This window comes from Rattus norvegicus, chromosome 5 (genome assembly GCF_021556685.1).
Source record: "Rattus norvegicus strain SHRSP/BbbUtx chromosome 5, alternate assembly SHRSP_T2T, whole genome shotgun sequence".
NCBI classification, from domain to species: domain Eukaryota; kingdom Metazoa; phylum Chordata; class Mammalia; order Rodentia; family Muridae; genus Rattus; species Rattus norvegicus.
In genome coordinates, this window is record NC_141538.1 from 170,599,929 (window position 1) to 170,617,974 (window position 18,046).

General features: G+C 52.4%; 1 protein-coding gene across 6 annotated transcripts in view; it reads left to right on the forward strand.

Annotated features, from left to right (window-relative positions):
* The first annotated feature begins 29 nt into the window (after window positions 1-29).
* Cep104 (centrosomal protein 104) overlaps window positions 30-18,046 on the forward strand; it is a 32,503-nt gene continuing 14,486 nt past the window's right edge. For 2 of the 6 annotated variants that reach the window (XM_087660361.1, XM_087660358.1), the window contains exons 1-14: window positions 30-439; window positions 3,743-3,890; window positions 5,864-6,037; window positions 6,332-6,470; window positions 7,549-7,611; window positions 7,849-7,934; window positions 9,259-9,427; window positions 9,694-9,852; window positions 10,718-10,933; window positions 12,434-12,628; window positions 13,304-13,471; window positions 13,965-14,138; window positions 15,613-15,789; window positions 17,258-17,464. In XM_087660361.1, coding sequence (XP_087516487.1) covers window positions 3,778-3,890; window positions 5,864-6,037; window positions 6,332-6,470; window positions 7,549-7,611; window positions 7,849-7,934; window positions 9,259-9,427; window positions 9,694-9,852; window positions 10,718-10,933; window positions 12,434-12,628; window positions 13,304-13,471; window positions 13,965-14,138; window positions 15,613-15,789; window positions 17,258-17,464 — 2,040 coding nt within the window. In that variant the 5' untranslated portion in view covers window positions 30-439; window positions 3,743-3,777. 6 annotated transcript variants of the gene reach the window in all.

The following is an 18,046-nucleotide window of genomic DNA, read 5'->3' on the forward strand; positions in this document are numbered from 1 at the left end:
CGCAGGCGCCGGTGGACAGACGCGCAGGCGTACAACGCGGGCCGGCCTGGTTGCCATGGGAGCTCAGCTGCGGCCCGGGCCCAGGGCAGAGGCAGCCCGGGCTGCTCCTCGGCTGCCCTCGCCTCAGAGGCCCGGGGTGGGGGCGGCTGGACCAAGGCCCCTCGGAAGGTAGCGGAGGCCGACATCGCAGCGGCCCGCCTCCTCCTCTCCGCGGTGCTCTGTGTCTCCGAGCGGCCGCGGTCTTCAGCAGGCACCCGGGGCGGAGTCTCCCTGACACCTGGCCTTGGAGGGACGCGGCTAGTGCCTGCTCCAGGCCTCTCGGCCGCGCAGTCAGCCTTAGTGTGCGGAATCAGGTTCGAGCTTCGCCTTGTCCTCTTCTGCATGCGTTACTGAACAGGACCAGTTGCCACGAGACTGAAGGCTGTAACTCTGGCCCCGGGTAGGCTACACTTCAATCCATGTCGTTTGGGGGTTTTGTTTATTCGCTGGGTTTGACTTGTCGAGCCTCTTAAGCTTGAAGATTCTCTAAAGCACTCTCAGTCTTTAAAATTAATTGGCTCAAGATTATTAATATTGTAACATTTACCTTTTCTTGAAAAGAAAACTGGAAACACTCCGTATCCTTGTAACAAAATGTTTGGAAGTTGCTACCTTGAGTTTGGGCTTAGGGCTGGAAAGATGACAGGGTAAGCTCACAACCAAACAGAAGATTTGGGGCTTAGTTTATAAGCAATTGCTAGGGTAAACATCACTTGACACTGCTGACTGTGGCTGCCCTAGGGGTAGCTGGAACACCGCAGGCCTCTGGTAACCAGCTAGTAACAGCATTGTATAGAGCCAAAAGTATCTGTGGTGGACTTTGTGGGGAGGGAAGGAACAGGAGGTGAAAAGTCTCCCTCAGAAAATGAATGCTTTTGCAGGTGTCCTTTTTGAGGCCCCGGTGTTTTGGTCACACTGCCCGCACAATAGCCCTTCTGCAGGGGTCCTCAGTACCAATAATTTGTTTTGGTTTTATTGGGGATAGACTTGTATCAACATTCTGTTTGTAAGTCTCTATGCACCCCACAGACAGACCCAGCTGAGCACAACTGTTGACAAAGGGAGTCGGGCCTGCTTTTCCTCTTTCTTGAGACTGTCTCACTGTGTAGCCCTGGAACTACTACATATAGACCATGCTGGCCTCAAACTCAGAGATCTTCCAAGTGCTGGTATCAAAGGGGTGTGATACCATACCTGACACAGGGTCTTGGAGATATCTGGTCAAGGAATTGGAGACGCTCATTAGATTTGGCTAGTCTCTAAGAATTCAAGTCATAACCGGGCATAGTGTCACATGCCTTCAATCCTAGTACTTGGGATGCCGAGGCAGGGGAATCTCTGTGAGTTCAAGGCCAGTCTAGACTACGGAACGAGTTCCAGGCCAGTCAGGGCTAAATAAGAGACTCTGTCCCAAAAATAAAAATGAAAAAAAAAAAATCCAAGATAAGAACTGGGACTGGGGAAACAAGGTGTCAGGACAGAATTAGCACTTTTACTCCTATATGGGGGCTGCCTAAGGTTTTGGAATTAAGACCTGGCGAGAGGTGATTGAAGTTGGATTTGAAGACTGTTTATCTGGTAGGAGCATAGGTGGAGCAGGCAGCTGTCCCCATCTGGATTAGGGATAAGAAAGAAGGGTGGAAACCAGTAAGCCTTCATACCGTGCTGCCCTTGGTGCTAAAGGGGAGGATGGTAGTTGAGGGAAGTCAGCCCTAGGTTCAGAACCTGCATGAACTAGGAGTATGGTCTCACAGGTCAAAGGAGAGGAATGTTAAGTCACCCGGCAATGCATGTGACTGCTCTTGACTATTTTGTGTGTCGGTTACCTCCACTCTGCTGTAACAGCCACAGGGGACTTGCCCTGAACTTCTTTGTTCTGTGTTAGGAGGAGTGATTTCCCTTCATATGCTTCAGCACCTTGCTTAGCTTGGTAACTGAGAAGTAACTAAGGGGCCATACGTACTTTAGGCCCTCAGTATGATCACATCTGGGAACCTGTGTGTTGCTCTCTGGCAGTGCCACCACCCAAGGTTAGCACCACTTGGGCAGGCCCTCCTCGGGCCTCAGCAGCTCTGGACTCTAGTGCTAGGAGTCTCTGTGGGGAGAAAACTCCTTTGCTGCGGCCTCTAGATCGTCCTGGAATTGAGTGTCACCAGTTTCTTCTGGGCAACACGTGTTCCCATTCATGTACCTTGCTGTGCAGGGGTGTGGGAGTCATGGACTGTCCAAGCCTAGGAAAGTGTCATCAGGCCTCAGCCAAGGTTGGAGGGAAGTGCACAGTCACCACAGCCAAGCTCACTTTGTGCTGTTTTCCAACACAGAGAGCAGGGGGCCAGGCAGCAAAGTAGACATCACAGCATCACATCCTCCAAATGACAGGGGTTAGCTAGGATACAGATCTGTTCCCCAAAAGTCACTTTGAAGGAATCATTCAGCCAATTGTTTCTCCTCAAACACCCTCAAACTTAGCCATATCTCCCCTCAGCTTGGCAGCTTAGCTTCCAGCAGACTCTGTGTTAGGATGAACAGCGCTTCTCTTCTTCACTAGGACTGGGGATGGGGGCTGCCCCTGCTGCCTGTCACCAGAGCTGCCCCTGCTGCCTGCACCCACACCTCCATTGAGGGCCAAAACCTAAAGTTTTGTCTTACAGCCAGAGCCCATCCTTGCCCAGCTTCAATTCCCAGATTCAGGGGGAGACTGACAACTGCTTGTTCCCTTCTAGAAGGGGGAGGGGACATGGTGCTTTATTGGGCTTCTCTGGGTGGCTGTCCACATACTCTCAGGGTCTGGGAGCCAGCAGATATCCTGGTCCAGCTTGTCGTTGATTTACACTTTAAAATGCCCTGAGTCAGGTTCTCAGCCCAACTGTGCTGCTTCTGCCCTGTTGCAATCTGTCTACACTGCTTTTCCTAGGGCTACAAATGGACACAAGGCAGCTATTGCTCCACTAACAATTAGTCCTTCCCTGCTCATTACCAGTCTTTAGTTTTCCCCATTATGGGGAAAGACACTGCACCCTACCAAAAGCTTTGGTTTTTGCCGGTAGTATCACAAATCTTAGACATCAGAAGTGTATTTCAGGGCTAGAGGGCCTGCATCAAAGTGGCCACAGAGACAAGTGCCTCTGAGGTCTGGATCTTTTCTAGCTTCTGAAAACATCTTTCCAGTCTCAGTCTGTATGTGGCGTCTACCCTATGTATGTCTGTGCCTCCACTTCTTGGGTGTGTTTATTGAGGGGTTGTTTGGTGTGTGTACAAGTGTGTGAGTGCACGTGTGCATGTGTTTCTAGAGTGGTAGGTGTGCATGTGTGTGTCTTCTGTACAATAGGCAAACACTATTCCCCAGTGATACCTACCCCCAGATCCTTTTCCTCTTCTTAAAGTACCCCAGCCACATTGGATTCCCCCAGTAAGGTATCATTAATGTGATCCCATCTGCAGATACCCCAATTAGGTCACACTCAAAGATGGGGGTCATCAGTAAGGATGCAATTCAGCCTGCAGCACAAATCAGACTTCCAGGAAAATCAAAATAGCTTAAATGGTACCAGGAGCAGGATTAGAGCATCCGTCTAAAAGGTTCTGTAGACACACTAGCCCTTTCAGGGGGGTGGGCCATTCTCAGCACTTTGTAGCTTACCTTTTATGACATAAACTAACACGACATGTACGTCTAACCCGGAGTTGGGTTCGTTCACAGAAGTCTTCCCTGCTCTCTGGACAGCAAGTGTGTGCAGAATGCCCCACAAGATTGGATTTGTAGTGGTCAGCTCCTCTGGACATGAAGATGGCTTCAGCGCCCGGGAACTAATGATCCACGCACCAACTGTCAGTGGGTGGAGGTCACCAAAGTAAGGCTGGGCTGAGGGCGGGGCTAAGAGCACACCCCTGACTCTGAGACATGGTAGGCTTTATACCTCCCGGTCTGAAAATATGAAATGCATCTCTAGAGGGCTATTTGGTACATTATAGTGAAAACTAAATTAAATAATTAAAACTAAAGTACATTTTTCTCTTGGAGTTTCTGAGAGGACCCGGTAAGCAGCACCTCCTCCATCCCCGCTGTGCCTAAGCTAAGAGATGGGAGACTTAAAGCCGATGGGTCAGAAGGGCATTTGCTGGGTCTGTGAGTGCTGAGCTTCTTGGCACCCTGCCCTGGCATGCTGTCCTCCACCCCTACCAATGCAGGTGCCACCGGCTAGGCCAGGCCTGTGGCCCCAGCCACAACCACTCTCCTCCCAAGCTCCCGGTTCAATGGTCTCCTGCCTCCCTTAAGCCTCGAGAGGTGAAGCTTCCACACTCTCTTTTGCCTTTCCCTCTACAGAGATCTGCAACATTAGCTATGCCTGCCCTACAAGTCCATGAAGGTTCTTAAAGAGACACGTGGGGCTTCCTCTGTGGTGATATTTATGCAATCACAGTAACATGGCACTTTGACCATTGCCGTGGTGTTTCTTTAAGGTCATAACTACGTTCATTTAGTAACATGCTGCCAGAGGACACCAGAGGAAAGGGTATGCACCCTGGCCAGGAGGCAAGGGAAAGCATGCTTAAACGAACTGTCACCAAAATGGACAAGGTGCTGTCAGCATGAGCTACAGGAAGCCTGCTCGGGGATGGGCACAGGGGTGGGCACAGGTGGCACCTATAGGATGAGGTAAGTTCCTGCCATGTCTTCCCGAGAGCCTTGGGATCAGGGTTAGTCTCCAGAGAAAGAGTCTCCAGTAGAGCATGGCATGTGCTGGTAACCTGAGCCTGCACACCGGCCTCAGTTTCCAGGTGATTTTGTACTTACTGTGCGTCTGTCCATGTGTGTGCCAACTGCATGTGTGTCATGTGTGTTGAGATCAGAGGCCAACTTGTGGACTTGGTTCCTTCTCCACCCTTTGGACCCCAGGGATCACACTCAGGTTGGCAGCAGACACACTCACCCGCTGAGCGGCTCAGAAGCAGTCTGCCCCGTCATGTGTCTGAATGGCAGACTTGGGCTGTAGCCCAGTGGGAGGGCATTTCCCTGAGCTGTAGACGTCAGAGACTGGGAGGTGAGCACAGGGTGATGTGCTAGTGCTGTCCAGGCTGTCTGCTTCCCTGGTTGTGGGGAGTGGAAGTGGCTGTACTCGTGAAGACACTCATAGAAGCCTCACCCAGTTAGGTCTTCTGTGTGGGATGGGGGAGAAGGCCTGGCCAGCAATGGCCACACACACACACACACACACACGTGTCACCAGGCACAGTGATGTTGATACTTGTGGAGGGGGCCCTCCCTGACTGCCCCATCCTTCAGAGCTCCTTTTGTTCCACACGCCAACAGTGCCTGCCAGTTAATGCATGTCAGTACTGTCCTTTCAACACACTGTACTGCTGAGTCATGGCCCTGCCTCCTGTGTGTGCTCCTTGCTGACAGGAGTGCTCCAGCTAAGTCTTGCAGTGGGTAGGTCCTTGATAAGGTAGAAGCTTCAGTTCAGCTTCCCATGGAGTACTGAGCAAGTCCAGGAGTTGCCTCCTGCAAGTTGACAGCCCGGTGTCCTGCAAGCAGGTGCTTCCCTCAAGTCCTCGGGTTCCTGTGGGAAGCCTTGCTCTGCTGGGCCTGCTCATACAGCCCCATAAGAGTGGTCGGTCTGCCCTACCAGCTTCAAGCTCCACTTCAGCCATCAGCCTCAGCAGCCTGAGGTTAGGTCTTCAGGTGCCAGCCAGCCTCAGGTCCTGGCCGTAGAAGGTCTTCATTAAGATACAGGCTCCACACATGAGCCATGCTGGGCCTCACACTCCCCTGCCTGAAAGCAGGCAGAAGGAAGGCTCAGGCAGGCATTGTGATTGCTTTCAGATTCTGCCAGTTTCCACAAGAGATCGTTCTGCAGATGGTGGAGCGGTGCAGAATAAGGAAGCTGCAGCTGCTGGCTCACCAGTACATGATCTCCAGCAAAGTCGAGTTCTACATCAGTGAGAGCCTGCCCGAGTACTTGGTGCCATACCAAGCAGAGCGCTTCCGCAGACTGGGGTAAGAATGCAACTCCAGTGTGTAGTGGTGGCACTGAGTATGACGGCCCCACGGACTGTGCCTCTTGGCCCTCTGTGACCTTCCCACCACAGGCCTGGGGTTCATATGCTTAAGGGGCACAGCCCACACCTGTGGGGTCAGCGGCAGCAGCTGCTCAGGGCGGGGGAGGGGGCTTTTCTGAGGCCGATTATGTGGAGCCTGCAAGGTGCCTAGGTTTTACGGCAGGCCTTGTGGGGTTGGGTGGGAGTGGAGATGGATTTGTCAACAGTACTTCAGCCATGACTTTCCTTTCAGCTATGTCTCCCTCTGTGACAATGAAAAGACAGGCTGCAAAGCCCGGGAACTCAAGTCTGTTTATGTGGACGCTGTGGGGCAGTTTCTTAAACTCATTTTTCACCAAAACCACGCCAACAAGTACAACGTATATAATCAGGTGAGATCTCTCTCTCTCTCCCTCTCCCTCCCCCCCCCCCGTGTGTGTGTGTGTGTGTGTGTGTGTGTGTGTGAAGCTCTGTCCTGACAGCCCTGCCCATGCCCTGCCCTCTGTAGTAACCTCACCCCACAGTTCTGTAAGAGGACTGGTCAGGTGTTGTCCATGCACAGTCAGGTGCTCTTGACTGTTCCCTTCTCGTGTTTTCATTTGCTGAGAGCATGTAGGACTGACTGGCAGCCTGTTGCCTTGTCAGCTGACAGCTCAGGCCTCAGAGCTGCCCGAGGCCAGTGCCCATGGAAATCAGCTGACAGTGCTTGGTCCCCAGCACACTCCACTCCAGCTGCATAAGCTGTGCTGCTGCCTTTTCCTGCTGTCAGTGAGTGAACTGGAGAGCAGGGAAAGCTGGGTGCATCTCCGTGGCAGAGTGCTTGCCTGGCATGCTCAGGACGTCTCCCACCCTGAAAAGGGAAATCAAGTTTGTCCAAACAGCCTTGTAAGCACACACACATTTATACCACCCGCTGACCCTCTAAGGGGAACAGGAGCAAGCCAGCAGGTCACTTTGTCCTAGCGAGCAAATGAGCTGTGAGGCAGAACTATGTCACGAGATTCATTGTAGCACGGCCTCACAGGAAACTGGAGCGGCCATTTCTAATGTTTTTTCTCCTTCCACCTCATCTGCACGTGTCCACCAGTAGGAACTGATAGGAGCTTGAGCCACAATGATGGGTGGGGAAGAGAAGCAACTTTTCAGGCCCCAGGTGAAGCGGGCTGTGTTAAGTTAGTAGGGACGGAGCTCCACACTCATGCTGGCTGCCTGGGAGACGCAGGTAAAGCTCTAGGTTAGCCATTATTGTTTAGAGATTTGCAATCTGCAGTCACTTGGTGGAGCAGTAGAACAGCAGTTCTGCGATGCCCTTGAGCACCTCAGCTGTCCACAGGAGTGTGGGCCTTACTGCCAGTGCGCCTGAGGATACACCATCCTCTCCTGCCTGGTAACACCGCAGGCAAGGTTGGCAAGGGCTTAGGGCATCGCAAACACTGCATATTTAATTTCTGGTGTTTAACTGTTTCTTAGGTGGCTTTGGTTGCAATAAATATCATTGGAGACCCTGCAGATTTGGGCGATGAAAGCAATACTGTAAGTATGAAAGATTCATTTCTAAAAATAAAATACATTTCTCATCACAAAGTGTGTCAGTTCAGAAGCCATTATACAACTGTGATTGAGTGTCAGACATCTTAGCAGCCACTTTCCTCAAGAATTTTAGCTGCTCATGCCGAAGACTAGGACCACTGAGCCTTGCTGGCACCTCTCTGTTAAGACTGTTGTGTCCGTTGTTTACTGAGAGTCTAAGAAGATATTTTGTTCCCAAAGACCTGTAGGGAGAAGCTGATCGACCACTACCTGGGCCACAGTCCCCACAATCCTGAGGACCCAGCCCTAGATGGAACTTTTGCTGGGTAAGACACCCCCCCCCCCATTCCTCCACAGGATACTTCAGAGCTCCTTGGCTAGGTCAGGTGAGCGCAGAGGAGCCACTGGTCAGGTTGTCTTATGTCTGTTCAGAGACTAAATGAGTGTGCCTCTTGCACACCTACACTGCTGCTGCTCAGAGATGCTTCAGTTCTGTGTGTCCGTCCGTGATTAGCAAAGGGCCCTGAGAACAGTGATACATTGTCCACCCTGCCTTAGCTCTCAGGCCCTACCGGAGAGCCAAGCGAACCCTCACCTCTGTCCCACGAGTCAGCTCCTTGCCGGTGGCCACGCCTTGGTGTCTGCCCTCCCTGCAGCCTGAGCCTACGTGGCAGCCACAGCACCACTGCGTGCTTTGGCAGAGCTTCCACCTTTAGTGCTGCGCCTGCTCTGGCCTGCCTGGCCCCCGGGGTCTGTGAAGGCAGAGGCACAGGCTGTGAGACGCCTGCCCGAACGTTAGTGCTGAAATTCACTGTGCGAGAGAACCTGGCCTGGCCCTGGGGTGTTGCATAAGAGTGGGTGTGTTCCTGACTGTGGCACCATGGGACTTTTTTATTTTTTGGTAAGGTTTTTAAAAATAAAACCTTAGTATTGGTTTCTGGGACATCATGGCAAAGTGGTGTAGCCTTGCAAGCACAGTGTTGACAGCTGATGTGCGCTGTGTCAACCCTTATGTTACTGATGGAAGGGATGTTCAGAGCTGCTGCAGCTGTCCGTCACAGTATCACAGTCACGGGGCTGGCAGGCAGAGGGCCTGAGTAGAGGGTGGAGGACAGCAGAAGGGAGGGAGCCTGGGGGTTTAAATGCAGCCTGTGCCCAGATCCTGCTTGAGCTTATTCACGGTTCCCACCTAAACTCTCTGTGACAGATAATACTCATATAAACTTAACCTACATATAATATGCCCGTCACAGCTTGCGTTTGGGTCTTTATGCAGCTGATGTCACAGATGTAAGACCCTGGAACTGGTCCCCTGAGCATGTGCAGTATGGCCAGGCACATGCTACTGCAGCACCTTCTCACCCAGAGCAGTTAATTCCTGCCATGCTTAAAACTTAAGAATAACAATGATGAGCACAGACAGGTCATGGGTGCTGAGTGTACCTGAGACCTGGCCTCACATGCAGCCCAGTGAAGCACTGGGAGCAGGAGCCCCCGTAGCTCATGGCTGCAGCTGGACCGACCTCTCTGAGTCTTCTCCCTCTCGAGGGAGGCCCTGAGAACAGCTCTGTCACCTTTTCTGACCTTCTGACCTGTGTTGAGCATGAGCTCCTGACTCTCCTGACCTGAGGGCTCACCGTCTCTCCGTAGGAGATCTGATTATATCTCTCCACTCGATGACTTGGCGTTTGACATGTACCAAGACCCTGAAGTCGCCCAGATCATCCGCAGGCTGGATGAAAGGAAGCGGGAAGCAGCCAAGAAGGAGCGCTATGACCATGCAAAGAAACTGAAGCAAGCCATCGCTGACTTGCAGAAGGTACAGCTCCTGAGAACATGGCCTCATCTGCCTAGGCTGGGTCTCCTCTGCAGAAGGGTTCCTGAAGGCTGAGAGCGGAGATGGAGTCCTAGTCCTACAGTTGGGGACCAGTGAGCCAGAGGCTTACTGCTCCTGTGGGGGTTGGGCGTTGACCTGTGTGAGGCTCCTGAGTGCCAGGTGTTGAGACAGCACTCGGCACAGACCCCCCAGCCACCCACACTTGTCCTGTGTCCTATGAGAGCAGATGCCCGTGTCGTGTGCTGCAGGTCGGTGAGCGCCTCGGGCGCTATGAGGTGGAGAAGCGCCGTGCGGTGGAGAAGGAAGACTATGACCTGGCCAAGGAGAAGAAACAGCAGATGGCTCGCTACCGTGCCCAGGTGTACGAGCAGCTGGAGCTACATGGCCTTCTGCAGGGCGAGCCAGAGGTCAGAATGGGCCACAGGGTGGGGGCACGTGGGAGAGAGAAGGGCTGATCAGGGTTGTACGCAGGCTCCCCGAGAGCTCAGGCAGGTACTCCATGTCTTGAGCAATCAGCAGGTCTCTGCTGTGATGGGATCTTCTAGAGTTCACAGAGGCCAGAGTCAGGAAGATCAAGGCCTTGGGATCCCTCCAGACTGGTCTCCATATGTATGGGGTGTGGTACCTGTACCACGTGCTCATGGATGTGAAACCCACTGGAGTAGTCTGACTGAGTGGAGACAGACTTCTGCAAGACACTCTATTGCTAATCTTATAGTTCATGCAGGCAGATGATGACTACATGGCGGATAAGGGACAGGGGCATCATGCTGAGTACAGGTGGAGGGGGCTCAGTGCTGAGTACAGTCTGCCCTACTTCACCAGTCCCTCTAGGCTGCCAGCCTCAGGCTGGTGCTAATGGGGTGCATGCCTCTGCCTGCCTTCCAGGTAGAAACACAGACCAGTGAGAATCCTAGGGTGTTACTGGGGCAGACCCTGCCAGGCAGCCCTGCCTGTCAGCACTGTGCATAATCTGTTGACAGGCTGTGAACTGCAGGCCCAGGTCTGAGCCCAGGGCCTTGCCCATTGTGCTTCTAGCGCACATGTATTGGTAAATACTGCACAGCACCCATGGCCATGTTAAGTTGTATATAGCTCTGCTCTGTAGTGTGCACTATACCTGTGGCAGACACAGCTGAGGAGATGCCATGGTCCTGGGACTGAGAGCGGCCCATTGTGTGCTCGTGAGCTGTTCTTACTTTCTGGTATGCCAGCCTTTCTTCAGTCAGATGATCTGCAGCAGTCACACCCTTTGTCCCATCTTCCCTCCAGATGCAGAGACCGTTCGCCCTGCCCCTCCAGCCCCTTGCATCTCCCAGCAGTCCCCAGCACTGGAAGGCAGTGTCCTCACTCCCTCGCACAGAAGAGCTGGCAGCTGAAGACACATGTGCTGGCCCCATCCTCCAGGAGAAGCCCTTGGCATCTTCTCCTCGGCATTCAGCAGTGGATCGGTCCCCACCTGCTGCAGGCCCTGCCCCAAGGAGCCATGTAAGTTACTGTCATCAACAGTATGGGGCATCCTGGGTGCTAATCTCAGAACAGGTACCTGCCTGCCTCAGGGCCGCCTTCCCTGCATCCAGGAGGGTGCTGGGACACTGGCTAGAGCAAAGCAAGAGGAAGCAAAAGCCCGTTGGCCACACCCCGTGAGAGACACAGCTGTAGTTCAGCTGCCAGAGCCTCTGTCTGGGTCTGCACCATCATCTGTGGTTCACAAAGTCTGTTTCGAGCCCCTGGTTTTTCCTGAAAGAAAATGTGTACATCTGTATAAAATGCCTCAAGCATTGCTTCAAGGTCTAAGCAAGCATGTGTGAGATGAGACGTGCATGCCTGGAGCTCTCCAAGGTTGCTGCCAGTTCAGCTTAGACTACAGAGCAAGTACCAGATGCCCAAGGCCACAGAGCCATCCTGTGTCAGAATAAATGGGTAAATTCTGCTGTATGTGCTTTCCACACAGCACCATGCAGCCTCAGTCACCAGGCCTCTAGAACAGCATTGTAACAGGGAACCAAGAAAGTGGGCTTTGTACTGATGGTTCTAATGCGGAGCACGATGGCTCAAGTCTCTTCAGAAACCTGGTTTCTTTGTATCACTTGGCTCTCCAGCTCCTGTCTTCCTCGGGGTCCTCACTTCGGGCCAGCCAGGTCACCCTCATTCACATGCCAGCCTCTGAAGCGGGGATGCCTGTGCTGCTGGCCCCACCAGGCTCCCAGAGCATGTCACTGCACAGAATAGCGCCTCGTGCTCGTGTGTCAGCTTAGAGCAGCAATGCCTCTGCAGCCTGGTTAAGGCTCAGGGTTGGCTCAGGGTTGGCACATGTGATTTCAGACTTTGAGAAACATGTTCTCACGGGTGTGCACTCATACTGTCTCGTAAGGGTCAGGGACTTGTCACCGTGTGTCAGGACCCAGTCAGGAATGCTCTCCCTCTTGACTCTCACCACTGTGTTCTCTCCTTTTTAATTCTGTGCCATTGTCTCTGACGGGACATGGCTGTGAGGGCAGAAGGTCCGTCCTTGCTGCTGTGTGGGCAGCAGGAAAGGCACATGGTGAGTTAGGTGCTGGAGGACCAAAGACAGGGATGGCAGCTGCTCCCCAAGGAGCACCCCAGAGGAAGCTCCTTACAGATGGCTTCACTGGGAGACTGCGCTGGCTCTGAGGCCCCCAGAAAACGTGCATATTCGCCGCTCCGTGCCGTGCAGTAGGAGAACGTCTGCATAGGTCTGAGAAATAACAGCTCTTCCTCCTGGGCCTTTGCTGGCTGAACTGAAAGGGCTGCAGTTTAGATGGGGCGGAGGCTGCATCTGATTTTCCCAGTTAAAATCCATTGTAGAAATTAATCTGATGCTCCGAATACTTAGCAGAGTGATCCCTGCAGCCTGCTCGCCCTGGAGCCCATAGGCTGTGGAGGAGGTGTCCTGGGCAGAGCCCCCACCCAGAGCCTCAGCCCCACAGCCCCACAGCACTGTGCTCGCCTCTGCTCACCTCACAGGTGGAAGCCCTGCCCTATGATGAACGGCCTCTTCCTGTCACTCGCAAGCAGTTGGAGGAACCATCTGCAGAGCCAGAAGTGAGAGAGGCAGACAGTGATGTCCGGAGACGGGGTGTCTCAGCGGAGCCAGAGCCCTTGACAGAGAAGGCTTTGAGAGAAGCCAGCTCTGCCATCGACACCTTAGGCGAAGCCTTGGTAAAAAAGGAAAACCAAGTTGTGCACACAATCACACGCACATGTGCGAATGCACACAACTTAGCACACAGAGAGAAGGGAAGACAGCTGCATTCTTTTTTTTTTTTTTTTTTGGTTCTTTTTTTCAGAGCTGGGGACCGAACCCAGGGCCTTGCGCTTCCTAGGCAAGCGCTCTACCACTGAGCTAAATCCCCAACCCTGACAGCTGCATTCTTTGCTACTCTGTTTAACGTGTGTGTGCGTGTGTGTGCGTGTGTACTGTGTGTATATCTCTGTCAGCGTGTATGTCTATATTGTGTATCTGTGTGTCAGTCTGTATGTCTAGGTGTGTCTGTGTGTCTGTGTCTGTGCCTGTGTATCAGTCTGTATGTCTCTGTGTGTGTGTGTCTGTGTATCAGTCTGTATGCCTATGTGCCTGTGTGTGTGTGTCTCTGTGCCTGTGCACGAGTGTGTCATGTGCACCTCCTGCTGTTCACATGCGGAGGTCAGTTTGCAGGAGTCAGTGTCCTCGGTGTGCAGGTTCTTAGCTCTTCACTTCCCATTAACACAGCTCCACTTGCAGACAGCTCCCTACTAGGAAAGAGCCTTAAAGTGCAAGATGGCAGGCAGCCTAGGGTGCCTGTGGTGCTGGACAGCCCACCTCCTGAAGTAAAGCGAGCCTGCTGTTTCCCGCAGGTGGCTGGGGCCTATTCTAAGATGTGGTCCTGCCGAGAAGATGCACTGCTGGCATTGTACAAGAGGCTGATGGAGATGCCTGTTGGAACCCAGAAGGAAGATTTGAAAAACATGCTCAGAGCATCTGTCTTTCTCATCAGAAGAGCCATAAAGGACATTGTAACCTCAGTAAGTCCCTCAGCCAGCTGTCCCCAGGTCACTGATAAAACCGTGACTTAGCTTGCAGTGAGACCAGGAAGGAGGGTTCTCCAGCAAGAGGCAGGGTAAATGACAGGTGGGAGAGGCCATCCTTGCCTCAGCATTTCCTCAGCTTTGCACAGCCTCTGTTTTCCCATCCTCCTCAGCAGAGAGGCTGAGTCCCCTCGGACAGCACTCAGCTCTCCTTGTTTCTCCGGAGGGCCATGAGTGCTTCTGCAGCTCTGAGCAGGCTCTAGAATGAGCAGTCCAGACAGGACAGGTTGAGGACTAGGTGTAGCTCATGATGTCACATGGTCAGCAGCATCAAGTGCTGAGGTAACAGGTGGGGTGCAGGGTTCTGGGTGTGGGGTGCCATGTGTGGAAGCATGTGTGTCATGTGTGTATCGTCTAAGGCTCACATTTGTTGCTGCCTTCCTCTTGAGCTCCCAGTTCACAGCTGATCTGTCTCCCTCATTTTCTTCAGGTCTTTCAGGCTTCACTGAAACTGCTGAAGATGATAATTACACAGTATATTCCCAAGCACAAGCTGGGCAAACTTGACACAACGTACTGTGTGGAGAGAGCTATCCCCCTTTTACTTGCCAGAACTGGAGACTCCTCTGCCCGCCTCCGTGTCATGGCCTTGAATTTCATCCAGGTCGGAACTTCCCCTTCCTCATCTTATTGCTGTCTGACTGCCTTGCAGGGTTCTTCTGTACTGCAAAGCCTCAGACACCTGCTCCCCTGTTCCCCTAGTGCTGGAGGGACAAACTCTATGTAGACATTCGCGTTGTTGTTTTGAGACAGAGTCTCATCCTATAATGCTGGCTGGACTAGAGCTCACTGCAGAGCAGAGCCCAGGCTGGCTCCTTCAGACTTGGTGATCTCCTGCACTAGCTTTCCAAGTACGCAGACTGCAGGCTTGCTACCACACCCAGCTCATTGGAGATGGAAGTGAGGGATGTATACAGCCAGGCAGGTGGTTCAGCAGTTAAAGCCACTGCTAACTCACAGTTAAGATCCCTAGAACCCACATAATACCAGGTAGGCATGGTGGCTTGCCTCAGTCCTAGGCTTGGAAGGTGCCGATGGGATCCGTGGAGCAGGCTGCCTAGCAAGGCTAGCCAGATCGGCAGTCACTGGGTCTGATTGGGAGACCCTGCCTCAAAATAAAGTGGGAGAGCTATGTAGGAAGATCCCTGAAATCAACCTTGAGCCTCAACATACATGCACACATGCCAACATGCATTGACACATGTATGTACACATGTATTCACACAAACAAAAGAAAGGGTTCTAAAGGGGTTGGGGATTTAGCTCAGTGGTAGAGCACTTGCTTAGCAAGCACAAGGCCCTGGGTTCAGTCCTCTGGGGGAAAAAAAAAGAAAGGGTTCTAAGATGGCTCAGTGGGTGAAAGTGTCCTCCATCAAGCCTGACCACCTGAGTTCAATCCTGAGCCGGACACACAGGGTTGAAGGAAACTTCTGCTATCCACTCTCACCCACACATGCTCACAGAATAAGTTCGGTGAAGTCACCCAGAGGACTCTTAACAAAAAGAGAGCAAGAATGGACACACCGCCATTTACTCTGTGTTCATTCTCCCACCGAGCCCACCACTCACTGTGGGCTGCATATGTGAAAATTTCACATATGTACACAGGCAGGAGGGGTGACACAGTTTATGAAGTGCTACGAAAGTATATTTGGCTTTATTTAAATTTTCTGATGAGCCGTCTAGTTCAGGAAGGTGGGTTTTTGGTTTTTTTTTCTTAGTATGAGGCAGGGCTTCATGTGTCCTGCCTCGGCCTCCCACGCCCAGGATCACAGGGGTGAGCCACCCAGCAGACTTGGGGATCCTCTAAGTGAGCTCCATACTAGACTCGAGACACCTGTCATTCTCAAAATGTGGGAATCTAAGATCTACCTTTACTAAGAAGCTTAATGTTCAGGGAAAGGAATAGCACCCAGCTTACACAGGGTGACACTGGCCCCACTCACAGCTCGCCCACGCTTGTCTCTGTCCCTCACTTCCCTGTTTGCTCTATTCGCTCTTCAGTGTGACGTCATGCTGATTGTACTAAATGGCCTCCAGCCTTTATCTAACAGCTAACAAACTGCTGTGTCCTGTAGGAAATGGCCTTGTTTAAGGAGGTGAGGTCTCTCCAGCTCATTCCGTCTTACTTGGTGCAGCCGCTGAAGACCAATGCTTCCGTTCATCTGGCAATGAGCCAGGTGGACCTCCTGGCCCGGCTGCTGAGAGACCTGGGCACTGAGGGCTCAGGCTTCACCGTGGACAATGTGATGAAGGTGAGCCAGCCTTGTGTGGTTGACCCTGGCCGGCCCCAGCACCACAGTGTAGAACAGGGCCATCTACTGAGAGCATGTGGGAGCTGTTAGGATCTCCCTGCTGTTCTACACTAACTGGCGAGAGGGTAGAGTGCACGGGTCACTGCCAGTGGGGAGCAGACCAAGTCCTCACCTGACAAGCATGAAGACCCAGGTTTAATCCACAACACCACATACAACTGGCTGCACACTTCTGTAATCTCAGAACTTAGAAGGTAGAGGCAGGAGAATCAGGAGTTCAAGGTTATCATTGGCTACATAGTGACTTTGAGGCCGGCCTGGCCTACATGAGATGCTGTCTCAGAAAAAAAAGCTGAAAATCAAAAATGTATTTGCCTAAAAGTACCTCAGAGAACACCAGCCATGCCTGCCTTGGTCTCCCACCCAGACCCACTGCAGACTTCACAGGCTTCCTCTGTTCCCAGCTGAGCTCTACCACCCATGGTACAGGACACCCATAGTGTGTGTGGCCAGAGTCTCAAGTGAAACAAAGCAAACCAATGGGACATCGATGCCTGCATCCCATTCAGCTGCACCTGGTGACACATAGGAAAAGAGGGGACAGGGTGACTGCAGGAAGAGGACAGGGTGACTGCAGGAAGAGGGGACAGGGTGACTGCAGGAAGAGGGGACAGGGTGACTGCAGGAAGAGGACAGGGTGACTGCAGGAAGAGGACAGGGTGACTGCAGGAAGAGGGGACAGGGTGACTGCAGGAAGAGGGGACAGGGTGACTGCAGGAAGAGGGGACAGGGTGACTGCAGGAAGAGGGGACAGGGTGACTGCAGGAAGAGGGGACAGGGTGACTGCAGGAAGAGGGGACAGGGTGACTGCAGGAAGAGGGGACAGGGTGACTGCAGGAATGCATGAACAGGACCATGAGAGTGACCATACAATGCGGACTAAATGCTCAGGCAGAGAAACTCCAGGGACAGGTGGACCAATGCTCTGATGTCAGAGTGAAAACCACAAACTAGAAGAGGTGAGGCCCCCGTGGGAAAGCTGATGATGGCCAGGCGTGGGGTAGCACCTTGGAGTGGGCTCAGGCTGAGCCCTGAGAAGCGTGGGAGGAGGGGGGCGCTGGCATAGAGGACAATCTCGGACCCTCCAGCCCTATAAGTAATAACACACAGGCTTATTAATATTTTAAAATTTAGCCCTTTGGCTGGGCAGTGTCCCAACTACTGCAACCCGACTAATGCTGGCACTACATTGCCACCAGGTGGAGAAAGCAAAGCACAACACTGGACATGAGTGCGCTGTGTGCCAGGACAGCACAGAGCAGTGGTTTGACCCCTCTGTGCTTATCTCCTCTTGGCCTCGTATTTATTTTCCAAGGCTTCACAGTAGGCTCAGGTCGCTTTGTGTTGGGAGAAGTTAACTTTGTCACCCAGAGAATCAGTTGCAGAGCTGACACTGCTTTCTTTGCAGTTTGCAGTGAGCGCCCTGGAGCACAGGGTATATGAGGTGCGAGAGACAGCAGTCAGAATCATTCTGGACATGTACAGACAGCACCCAGCCCTCACCCTGGAGCACCTTCCTCCAGACGACAGCACCACACGCAGGAACCTTCTCTACAAAGCCATATTTGAGGGGTTTGCTAAGATAGATGGCAGGCCGACCGAGGCTGAAGGAAAGGTGAGTAGGCCTTCATGGACTGAAGAGACTGCAGTCTGTGTTTAGGAAATGACCTGGAACATAAACCAGCTATGCTGACTCATATCTGTGATCTCTGCACTCAGAGGCTGAGCTAAGAGCATTGCTGGGAACACTGGCTAAGCTGGGCTGGAAGAAGGGAGGGAGGGAGAGAGGGAGGGGGGCACCATGCTGCCTGAGACATAAAAAAGATGGCTGGGTTCTTTCTTCAGTAGCCCCTGTGGGGAAGCACAGTCTGAGTAAGAAGCAGGTCCCTGAGCAAGGCTCTTGCCTGTCCACAGCCTGCCTGTGAGCTGTGAGACCAGCGTTGCCTTGTCTGGGAAGAGCAGAATTAGCAATGCACAAAATTTAGTAAATTACTGGAGAATTTACTTTTAATATGTTATATTATCACCAAATTTCAATGCTATAAATTGTCTCCCAGTGTCCAAAGCTGCCCCCAAACCTCTTCTTTTTTTTTATTTAATTTTTTTATATTATCTATTTAATGTATATGTGTACACTGTAGCTGTCTTCCAACACACCAGAAGAGGGCATCAGATCTTAATACAGATAGATGGTTTT